This window comes from Coregonus lavaretus (assembly GCF_964263955.1).
Source record: "Coregonus lavaretus genome assembly, chromosome: 38".
Classification (NCBI taxonomy): Eukaryota; Metazoa; Chordata; class Actinopteri; order Salmoniformes; family Salmonidae; genus Coregonus; species Coregonus lavaretus.
The window spans coordinates 11,081,812-11,092,863 of NC_140025.1; the positions used below are offsets into that span (position 1 = coordinate 11,081,812).

The 11,052-nt window shown below is 40.5% G+C and overlaps 1 protein-coding gene across 1 annotated transcript; it reads right to left on the reverse strand.

Moving 5' to 3' along the window:
* Positions 1-469: 469 nt before the first annotated feature.
* Positions 470-5,056, reverse strand: LOC311112497 (uncharacterized protein; the record flags this gene model as incomplete). The annotated part of the gene is made up of 8 exons (XM_084155631.1): positions 4,860-5,056; positions 3,346-3,486; positions 3,075-3,208; positions 2,520-2,656; positions 2,330-2,423; positions 2,114-2,213; positions 1,132-1,354; positions 470-482 (listed from the first exon to the last, which is right to left on the reverse strand). Exons 1-8 carry the CDS (start codon positions 4,873-4,875, stop codon positions 470-472), a joined length of 858 nt encoding a protein of 285 aa, XP_084011757.1. The 5' UTR covers positions 4,876-5,056.
* Between the last annotated feature and the right edge of the window lie 5,996 nt (positions 5,057-11,052).

Sequence of the window (11,052 nt, forward strand, 5' to 3'; positions counted from 1 at the left end):
GATGTGCCAAACACAAAATGTGCCTTAAATAGTTCGTCAAAAGCAACAAGAGAAGAGGTTGACCTGCAAGGTATGGCATTCTTGTCGATAATGATGAAGAACTGGTGGATTGCATTCTTCTTAACTCCAACAGCTAGGAGATAGGGCTGAGCGCTAGTAGTGATGGCATCGAGATGCTCTTGAATGTTTGTTCCGGTCTGCGAAGACAAATGAGGGAAAACTGTAGTTAATGGCCAAGTAGTTGTAGAATATGCAGAAAGAGCCAATACACTACTCTTATTGAATATGAATATTGAATGAATACTTGTAGCCTAATATTAGGTGTTCATACCACAAATTAGAAAAAATACAAACCTTCTTGAATACCACAAGATGTTTCTCTGCTTGGGATGCGGAAACCTTTCCTGGTCTCTTCCGACCCTGAGCGGAGGGTGGAATCAGGTGTATAAGCAGTAAAACCGATGACAGATCACTGTCCCAACCTGTAACAACACAAGTTCAATGTTAACACACTTCAGTTACGTTGTTTTCTTTACAAAAGACCCCCCAGACAGACAGCAGTTCTACATCACAAGAAGTTCTCTAACTAAAACATCCACAGGGCTGAGTCAAATCTCAAAAGTTTTGTTCAATATACTGCTACAGAACGTACTCGTAAATCTTTCACAGATCCAGCTTCTTAGTATTATGTTGATATTTAAATGTTTACACATAATGTTGATATTGCAATACAACACAAAAGGTAGGCTTACAAGCATCTTACCAAAGTCAACATCCAATTCAGTGCCATCCTCAGGAGGATCAGCTGCCAGCAAGAGTTCTTCAAGCTCACTTGTGGATGGAAGCTTTCTGCATTGTTTGATGATCTTTTTCTTGAACGTGACCGGCCACCTTTCCAGAAGCTTGCTTGAGGTATCCTCTCCGAACATTAGAACAAAATCCTGTTCAACCTGGAGTGGGGTGGTGTTGGTGACAATTTCAGTTATTTGACAGCCAATCAAATTGTATTGCGTGCTAGTTTAGCTAGCTAGTATCACTACAATGTCTTACAAAACAATTCACTTGTCATAGTATTTTCAAAATAACATAATTACCAAGCTTTTGACGTCTTTAAAACGTGGAAACTCAGACAGTATGTTGCTTGACTGCTGGGGGTCGAGGATCATTTTGCGGCGATACACAAACGTCAGTTCCATTTTCTTCTTGATTGTGTCTGCATCAGCAGAATGTTTCATCAGTGAGATTGCTTTGTTGCACTCATCATCAGTCAGGGCAGTCTCTGGAACAAACTGGGATTCTCGTCTGACAGTCGGTCCTCCAGACATGTCTTCACCAGTTGATCCTTTGGCTGATTCTACACAACACGGGAAAATTTCAATCATGTCAAAAGTTTTAGTAGCCTGGCTAACTTTTAAAGGAAGTACTCCACTGTAAAATATACTTTTTGAGCTGTAAACTAAATGATATGAATGATATGTTTGATGCTAGGGAGTGTGGCAAGCTGGTTTAGCCAAGGCCAAATGGGAAGAAGGCCAAATTACAGGTGTTGGCCATCTGAGGGGCAGAGGACAGCAAAGGGGGGGGGTGGTTACATGATATATATGAATGTATATGGAGCGTGATAAAAAGGTGACCTTGAAATTGTGGCGTTAATGGCGACGCAAGGAAAAAATTTGGGTGCACCTACATTTTGTGCTGGTGCACCTAAATAAAAAAGTTAGGCGCACAAGTGCAACCAAGACAAAAAGTTAGTGTGGAGCCCTGCATCAATGCTGGTGTTAATATTGACATTATTTCTTCACAATTTATGAAATCTGCAGTTTGTGGGTTGAAAAATGTATGAAAATGCCATCTACTGGTTTAAATCACCCTAAAGTTTGCAAGGCCAGTTTGCCAGGGGTTGCCTCGACCAGTCAGTGTCGAGGCAACCCCCCCTTATGTCACAGTCCTTTGTAGGTCTCTGATGCATATTTTCTTTAAATTTGCTAAGAGGGAGGGAGCTAGCAGAATTGAAGGATGTAGTTACACATTATACTATATGTCTGAGAAATAGTGCAACAAATGCAATTATTGATCTAGCAACTGTTTTGTTCCATACATTTTCCAGTATTACCTCCGAATGATGATCGCCTGTCTTTGGCGGTGCCTCTCTGAATAGTTTTAATCCTCCAGGCCAAGTACCCAGTTCCACTCTCGCCATCATAATAATGCTCCTTGAAGGATGAAAGGATAACAAAAATGGATACTTCATTGAAAACAACATGGTCTGGTAGGATTCAAAAACTTCCAATAATATTTAACATTACAACTATTACTGTGTGCAACTCACATAGCCATTCTTAGAGAATGGGTCACTGAGGTACGGGAATAAGGTCACTATTCCTTTGGCATACATTTCTTTCACCTGTCTGGGTGGAGATGTACTGCAAAATTGAAGAAGAAAGGATTGTGCAGTCATATTCACTTAGATTCAGATTTAGATTTACAGATTGAGAACACAAGGACTATTAACAAATTACCCATTCATTTCTGTCATGTCAGCTGCCAGCATGTTCACCATTTTGCGTCTTGTTTCATCCGTCAAGGACTTGGTTCGGTTGTATTCATTTATTATACGTTCCCCACCGGTTTTGTTGGTAAGAGCTGATTCCACCAACTTAAAACAAAATGCATAACAATTCTGCATGTTATGTCCACTGCAAATAAACTGGAAATAAACTAATATGATGTCAGAGGATGTCCCGATCCAATCTCAAAGATTGCAAGTGCTACAAAAATCCAATGAAAAAGCCAATAATGGTAAGAAACTCCCTCCAGACAGCGACAATAACTTGAATGTACTCGAAGTGTGCACTGTATTATCAATAAATAAATAAAAGTATCTGATCAGGACTCAATATCAGCAGATACTTTTTTTAATCGGATAGGGCGCTTAAAAAAACTTGATCGGGACATCCCTAATCAGGACTTCAAAAATGTTTTGAAACCATGTAATTTACAATGTATATTAATGTAATTTTAATTCTCTGAGAACAGATTCAAGAACAGAATTTAAAATGTCAGAATTGTCTTACTTGCTTGGCTTCTGTATCCAGCCTCTGGCGTTTTCTGGAGGGGCTATCTGAAATAATGACTGTATCCTCAGAGTCCAAGGTATCAAGGGATGATGGTTGGGATTGCTCAGAAGAGGCCACCATGGAGACAGATTCTAACCATGATTTTTAGAAGAAAAAGAATTATATATAGTTCCCTCATAATCTAAGACACTTATTTAATAGACACCATGAACTTCATAAAACAAAGAAATAACGTATTCATTAATTAGTCTAATTAACTGAAACAAACCTGAGTCATATTTGATGGTTAGCACCCCAGTTGAGGGATCCTTTATAATATCCTCAAAAACATCATCATCCAATTCAGTCCCTGAACTGTCAACAATTTTCACACCTTCTGTTACAGCTGGGACACCAAACTTTGCAAATGCTAGAAAAAACAGGGATAAAAGCTTGTGTAAACAAAAGTAAATCATTATTTATATAATAATTTCACTGTGTACACCTACCTTACCCTATAAAATAGGTTTTAAACAAACACTATTAAGTGATTAAAATGTTTTTTTTTGTAGCATCATAACTATACCTTAAGCAATGCATCCACAATTAAAGTGTAGTTACCAAGGGCAAAACAGAAGAAATTTAGACGTACAAAAATGGACCAGTTCCAAAAACCTGAGAACTTAACATGTCCCATCATTTTAGGAATATTCCAGTATATCAATTTTAAACAGCTAAATTCAGACAGTTATTACTAACATTGTCAAATTCTTACCTGCAATCAAAAAGTCTTTCAGATTTGGCTCAGTTATTCTGACAAATTTTTGGACATCTCCAAGTTTAGCTTTAAGCAGCATGCTCCCTGCAAATAGTATCAGTACAATTTCTCACAGTTAAAAAGTTGATGGTCTTATTTTAGCAGTATTTCCTCAAATATAAGAAAAAATATTGTTTCAAGCCACCAAAGTGCTGAGAAATGATCAGCACTTTTGCAGAAATGGCCAGTTAAATTGAAGTTACTGTCAAACACATTAAAAAGGATAACGTCTGATTTTCATCCTTGTAACATTAATGTTACCGCCTTGCCCGCACAATTACTGCAATTGTTGGGTCTTGGTATATTATAGAGTGTGGTCTAGACCTGCTCTGTCTGTAAAGTGTCTTGAGATAACTCTTGTTATGATTTGACAATATAAATAACATTGAATTGAATAATGTTAGCTAAACGTTACACCATAAGTGTGTGCTAAGATAGTGCTTAAGTATTTTAACAGTACTGCTGCTGCTTTGAAACCCGAAAGTCATTTTGTATAATATCCAGGAAAAAAATAAAGGCACACCGCTTAAGCAGTGTCCAAGGTTAATGTCTACCCGCCGTTAACATAATAAATCCATGCCACCCGCACATAGTTAGCCAGTCAAGCTAACGTAGCTAACTGTAGCTAGTTTAGCCAACTCCCCTTAGTCTTTGCTATGTTCCTGTAATATCTGAACGTTAACAAGAAGTACACAATCCCCCCTCCACGTTGTATTAACATAACTTACAATAAATCGGGCTGACATTGTCTAGTTTGAACGTTATGTTCGTCAGTTAATGTTAATTAACGTTAGCTTAATACTGCTGGCACATGGACTGGACAGAAGTCAGTCACAACATGTTAACGTTAGCCTTTTTAAAATTCGACATTTTAAGACCTAAAACCAACTAGAGTGCACTGTTAGCAACGATATAAAGTAATTCTTAAATGCTGCTTCTGTTAAAATGACAAATAATGTGTGTATAGTCGCTTAGGAGAAACTTACCGCAGTCATTCCACATGAAGAAAATGGCGCCGTGAAAATGTGTGGTCCGTTTGAGACGAGTCGTAGGTGGGCGGAGCTTTCCAGAGTACGTCTGACACTGCGTCTTTTAACAACGTACTTTTTCACCAACACTGGGCGGTATCTTACTCCAACTGTTGTAGTAATAACTCTGTAAGAGTCAATGTACTTTGACACTGCATATTTAACACTATGGAATTTACTGTGTATGTGTTCAAGTCTAATAATTTTGCTCTATATATTTTCTACTCTGTATGTAATTTTATCTGTTTAAGCTGTTTGGATTGTTAATTGATATAACACAGGGCAACATTGAAAAAGAGACACTGGTCTCAATTGGGATTCCCTGTAAAAAATAAAGAGGAATATGATAGAGGGAATATGATAGCGAGTATTATGATGGAGTGGAATATGATAGAGGAATATGATGGAGGGGAATATGATAGAGAATGAATGGAGGAATGTGTGACGCTCTTGAGCAACAAAGGTTGTGTGTTTGGTTATATCAACGGGAAAGACATGGATAAGAAAATGTTCAAACAATTTTAAACAATACTTTTCTATAGTCAGCTGATATTGATTTCTTTATTTAATTATTTTTTAAACTTAAATGCTAAACATCAATGACACCTACTCTTCAATTACATTTTTTGGGCCTATATAATTACACATCCAGCTAATTTCATCCCTCCATGAGCATGCGTACCGTAAAGATACCGTAAGGATCACTCGACTGCAACAGCTCTCGTTGATTTAATCCATCAATGGCTCAGGTCACTTGACCAAGATAAACTTGTGGATGAGCTGCTTCTTGATTTTAGTGCTGCATTTGACCTTGTTGATCATATGGCTAATAGCTGAGGCCATTGAAGAGAGATGTTTTCTTGAACCCTCATTTCTTTTTTGGAACTTTGTTACTGAGGTGACATAGACTATGGAAGACTTGTTTTACTGTAGTAAGGTCGCCTATGTATTTCATTGATGATGATGATGATGATGATGATGATGATGATGATGAATATTGACATTATTGGTAGGCTCAGATCGAACAAACAACCTAAGTAAGCCTGGCTGCTATTTATGATATCTACAACATATTGACTTTTAATTAGGCAAAACACATGTAGTTTGAATGGTCAACCATTTTATATGAGTTACAGCATTTTATTTTAATAAAAAATTAGGTTATATGGATTAATTGTATATATTAGGTATGACTGTGCTGCATAGGTACAAAACATCTAAATTAAATAAACGAAATTGTGCCAGCATTTGATAACACATGAAAGCTGCGGTGGGTAACCATGGCAATGGGGACTCCATTGTGACATCACAAGATTCCGATTCTGGAAGGTTACCTGTTGCACAGACAAACTGAACAGTGCAAAGAGACTGATTCAACTAACCACTGACAAATTATTAAACAACCGTTCTATCATAGACGCTCATATCAGGATTATGTGGTTGTCTCACCTAGCTACCTTAAGTTGAATGCACTAACTAACTATAAGTCGTTCTGGATAAAAGCGTCTGATAAATGGCTAAAATGTCAAATGTTATGCTGGGTGTGGGGCATGTATTTTTACACTTAGCTGGCCCATTGGCTAGGGGACCCGGGGTTGGGACAGATTGGTGCAGAGCATCTTAGAGGACACTATATATATATATATATGTGATGTATAAGTAAATAGTGCTGACTCATACAGTATGTATGTATGTACTGAATGTGATCACTTTCATCATGTCTGTTTCTTTTCTCACGCAGAATGTGAGAGATGTGAGCAACTGTCCTCTCACTGAGTTCATGGCTCCCTGTATTGACTCCCTCCCACCACTGGCTTTCACCAATCAGAGGCCTATACCAACCACGTTGCATCCCCCCTCTCCATTGGCCATACGCGCTCAGGATGCACAGCGGTTGTATTTTCATACTTTGTCCCTGAAACCTGCCAGTCTGCTGAATGCCCAGTTGCCACAGAGGCCACTGCAGATGTATCTACAGGTATGCGAGAGGACCTATGGACAGATATACATCTTTCCTCAATGCTGCATCGATACCTGCCACACTTCTTTGACGAAGACTCCATGCAGCCACATCAGGCAGTAGAGGGCACCACTGAGGTCTCAGTTGCTCCAGTGGTAATATCTAATGTCGAGGAAGAGGACAGATTCTATCCTTACTCCCTCCCACCCCTGGCTCAGCGGTTCATTGGCAATTCATTCAATTTCCTCGAAACCTCCCAGCCTGCTGTTTCAGCCACAGAGTGCCCAGTTGCCACAGAGGCCACTGCTACCACAGCCACTTTCAAGGGAGAGAATCGATGGGCAGCTAGAAGTCTTCCTTCAGTGCTGCCTCCATGCCTGCCAACAGTCTTTGACGATGACTTCATGCCACCAGAGCAGACAGTAGAGGATACCTATGAGGTCTCAGTTGCTACAGAGACCACTGCAGGCACAGCTACTGTTGATTTTGGAGTGTACAGATCAGCAGCTAAATGCCCTGTCCCAATGCTGCCTCCAAGTCTGCCACTTGTCTTTGAAGTTGACTACAAACTGCCAGGGGAGGCAGTAGAGGACACCACCAAGTGTCCAGTTATCAGTGAAACAAACAATGATGTGTCCACTCACCTCAAAGAGGACATGGCAGCTGATCAAAGCCCTCCTGACCCTGCAGCACTGCCTCCAAGCTCGCCATGTATCCGAGACTCTGACCACAAACTGACAGAGGAGACAAAAGAGGATGACACCGAGTCCTCCGTTACCACAGCGATCACTACAGGCACATCCATTGTCCAGGGAGAGGACCTGTTGGGTGATAAAAGCCCGGCTCCAATGCTGCCTTCAAAGTTGCCACACATTCTAGACAATGACCACAAGCAGCCAGAGGAGACAGTAGAGGACACCACCAAGAGTCAAGTGTCCAGGGAAGCGGCCGTTTCCGTCTCCACTGTCCACAATCTGCCAGGGGAGGCAGTAGAGGACACCAACAAGTGTCCAGTAGCCAGGGAAGCAGCCGTTTCTGTGTCCACTGTCCACACAGAGGAGTGTTTGGCTGATAAAAGTCCTCCTGCACCTGCAACACTGCCTCTAATCCTGACCTGCACCCACAACATTGACCACAAACAGCTATGGAAGACAGTTGAGTGCACTACAAAGTGCTCAGTCGACACAGAGGCAACTGTTGCCATTTACACCTGGGATGATAAAAGTCCTCCAGGTCTGCATTCACAACAACAATGACCACAAGCAGCCAGAGGAGACAGTTGAGGACACCACAGAGTGCTTAGTTAACACAGAGGCAAGTGCAGTTGCATCCACTGTCAAGAGAAAGGAACTGATGAGTGATAAAAGCCCTGTCCTAGCACTTCCTCCAAGCTTGGCATGAATCCATGACAAGGACCATAAGCAGCCAGAGCAGAAAGGGAAGGGCACTAGTGAAGAGGTGGATCGCTGCCCTCATGCTCACCAGCTGGTCCTATATGCTAACTTAACTCTGGCAACCCCTCTGCTCTGCATGGCCACTAAGATGCCTGTTAGAGTGAGAGCCTCCATATGCAGGTCAGAGGATGAAGAACCCAGGCCCTGGACGCTGAAAGAGGCAAAGGTAGGTGTCCTATTTTACACTTCTACTCTACAGGGTTGGGGGTCTGTTCCATTTCAATTCAAAGCATTGAATTAAGTACTTCCTGAATTGACTGGAATTGAAATTGAATTGACCCCAACCCTGCTACTCTATGCTCATAGTATAAAACATCACCCCTTACTAGGGTTAACATTTGTATTACGTTTGGTGTGGACCCAGGAAGAACATCTATGGCTATTACAAAATCGGTTTGGGATACAAATAAACAAGTTACCTCAATTACTGTCCTCTAAATTGTGTGCCCCATGAGGCCTTCAATGTATGTTGATCACTCAAATGTGTATTGAATGTGCCACATTGGAACAATATTACATCTAGAGTCAATGTCTTCCTGTTAGGATTATTGGACAGGCATTGACATTGAGAGTGAAGAGAGGAGCGTCAAGGAGGAGGTGAGCCCGAGGGAGGGTTTGAAGCGTGAGGCGGACCGTGCCCATTCCAAGAGCTCCAATGGGACGGTTTCATCAGAGAGAGCAGAGACCATCCTGGGAAGAGTGGGCTTTCTGGCCATGAACCTCAAGCAGAAAGTCACATTTTTAAAGATGGAGGAAAAAGAGAAAAATAAGGAACTGAATAAGAAGTTGAAAGATGACGTGAAAGAGAGAAAGGAGATGAAGGCGAGAGAGAAAGCGCAAAAGAAAGCCATGAAAGCTGAGAAAAAGAGGGACAAGTTAGAACAGAAAAAGAGAGAAAAGGAAAGAAAAGAGAAGGAAAAGGCAGAGACAAAGAGGTTAGAGGGGCTGATTAAGATACACAATGCCATGATGAAAGACAGGATTAAGAATGAGAAGAAGTGGTCTGAGGAGCTGAAAAAGAGAGAGAAAGCTCAAGCTGAGCTCCTGGAGATGGAGCGAAAGATTCAAAAAAAGGAGGAGAATAAGAGAGAAAAGAGGAGGAAAGAGGAGAGGAAGAGACTGGAGAAGAGGAAAAAGAGGGATCCAAGTGGAGGTGGAACTGAGAGGGTGATAGAAGAGCAGGGAAGGGATGAAAGCTTGAAGATGAATGAGTATGGGTAAGAGGGAGAGAGAGAAAAGAGAGATACTGTATTTTCGCATGCAATGAAAAACAAAGAATAAAAAAAAAAAATATTTACTCTGTTTGTTTTTTGTCAAGGCATACCGTACAAAACATTATAAAGACAAAATGTTTACTTTTCGCAAATTTGGGGAGTGTTGCACAGTTTAAATGTTGAATCCTAAATCGACACTAAGCACTCCTACATGTTGAAAGGATTGGATAGGTGTACATATACATTAGGTCTAATATGGCAAACAAAGCCTATCAGAGGGAAAGGTAGAGCCATTACCAGTGTTTATACCTATGGGATAGGTAGAGAAAATTCTAAAACAAATCTCACAAGCTCTCATCCATAGTCAAATGAACTACTGTTGTCTGGAGTAATGCAGGTGTTGGTGACCTAAAGAGACTGCAAATAGCACAAAATTGTTAGGCCTACTGCTGCTAGGTAGCTCTCTCTCTGCTCTCCCCCTCCCCTCTGTATGTTCTTGATAGCAGGAGTGAAGTCTGGTGTGCGGGAGTCAGGGTTCCATCTACAGCTCATTCACCATAATCACCTCAGCCTTAAAGACCCGGTCAAACTCGCCACTCATCATCAGATCATAGTCAAGACAACCATGTTAGTCTCGCTGCTGATTCAACCTGCTTGTTTTCGCTCTTTGTGTTTTTGGCCTATTCTATTTACATTTTTCCTGTGTCACAGATTATTGGAACCTGACTCCTGCCTCCACTTCACTCCTGCCACCACCATCCCGTTTACCACTACTGGACTTCCCTTTTGGACTCACCCCGGACACTAGGACGTTACGGTACCACTCCTGCTCAGAACCTGGATCTGTTACCCTCCCTGTAGACCTGGACTTGCTCTTCCCCCTTTTTGGAAACCTGGACAATTTTACTTTGCAATAAACTTGTTAAACTTTCTCTGGCTCGGTGTAGTTGTCTACATTTGGGTTCATATCCAGTTAAATCATGACAAAAATACGGCAGCAAGAAAGGGTCTTCAATGTGGTTATGAGATGTTCTCCATAGAATTACATAATGCACTCGAATGGCCGACTGTCAAGGAAATGACAAAAAAAAAACACAAAAAAACATTTTTCATAAATGTACTGAAAGACCAACCGCTATATGTGATTAACTGGATATGATCAAAGACGACTCGTAAAGGTAATAGGAATCTGGATCTGTTTCCTTTTCTTTTTACCTTGCTTTTGTTATTATTATTATTTTTTAAAGTTTTCTTTTTACATTTCGTAAAATGTTATAATTACAAAAACATTTCATTTTAATTTCAATTTAGTAACATACTGTATCATTCAAATACATATTATTATTTGTCTAATCATATTTTTTCCTTTAAACTTAATATTTTGTAATATAATGTATGACTGACATGAGGGTAATCAAAGGGAGTGAGATAAGGGTAACAATGAAGAAACTCTTCCATTACTAAGTGATGAGTGGAAGTGTACAGTGCCCTCCTGAATTATTGGCACCAGAAAGAAATATGAA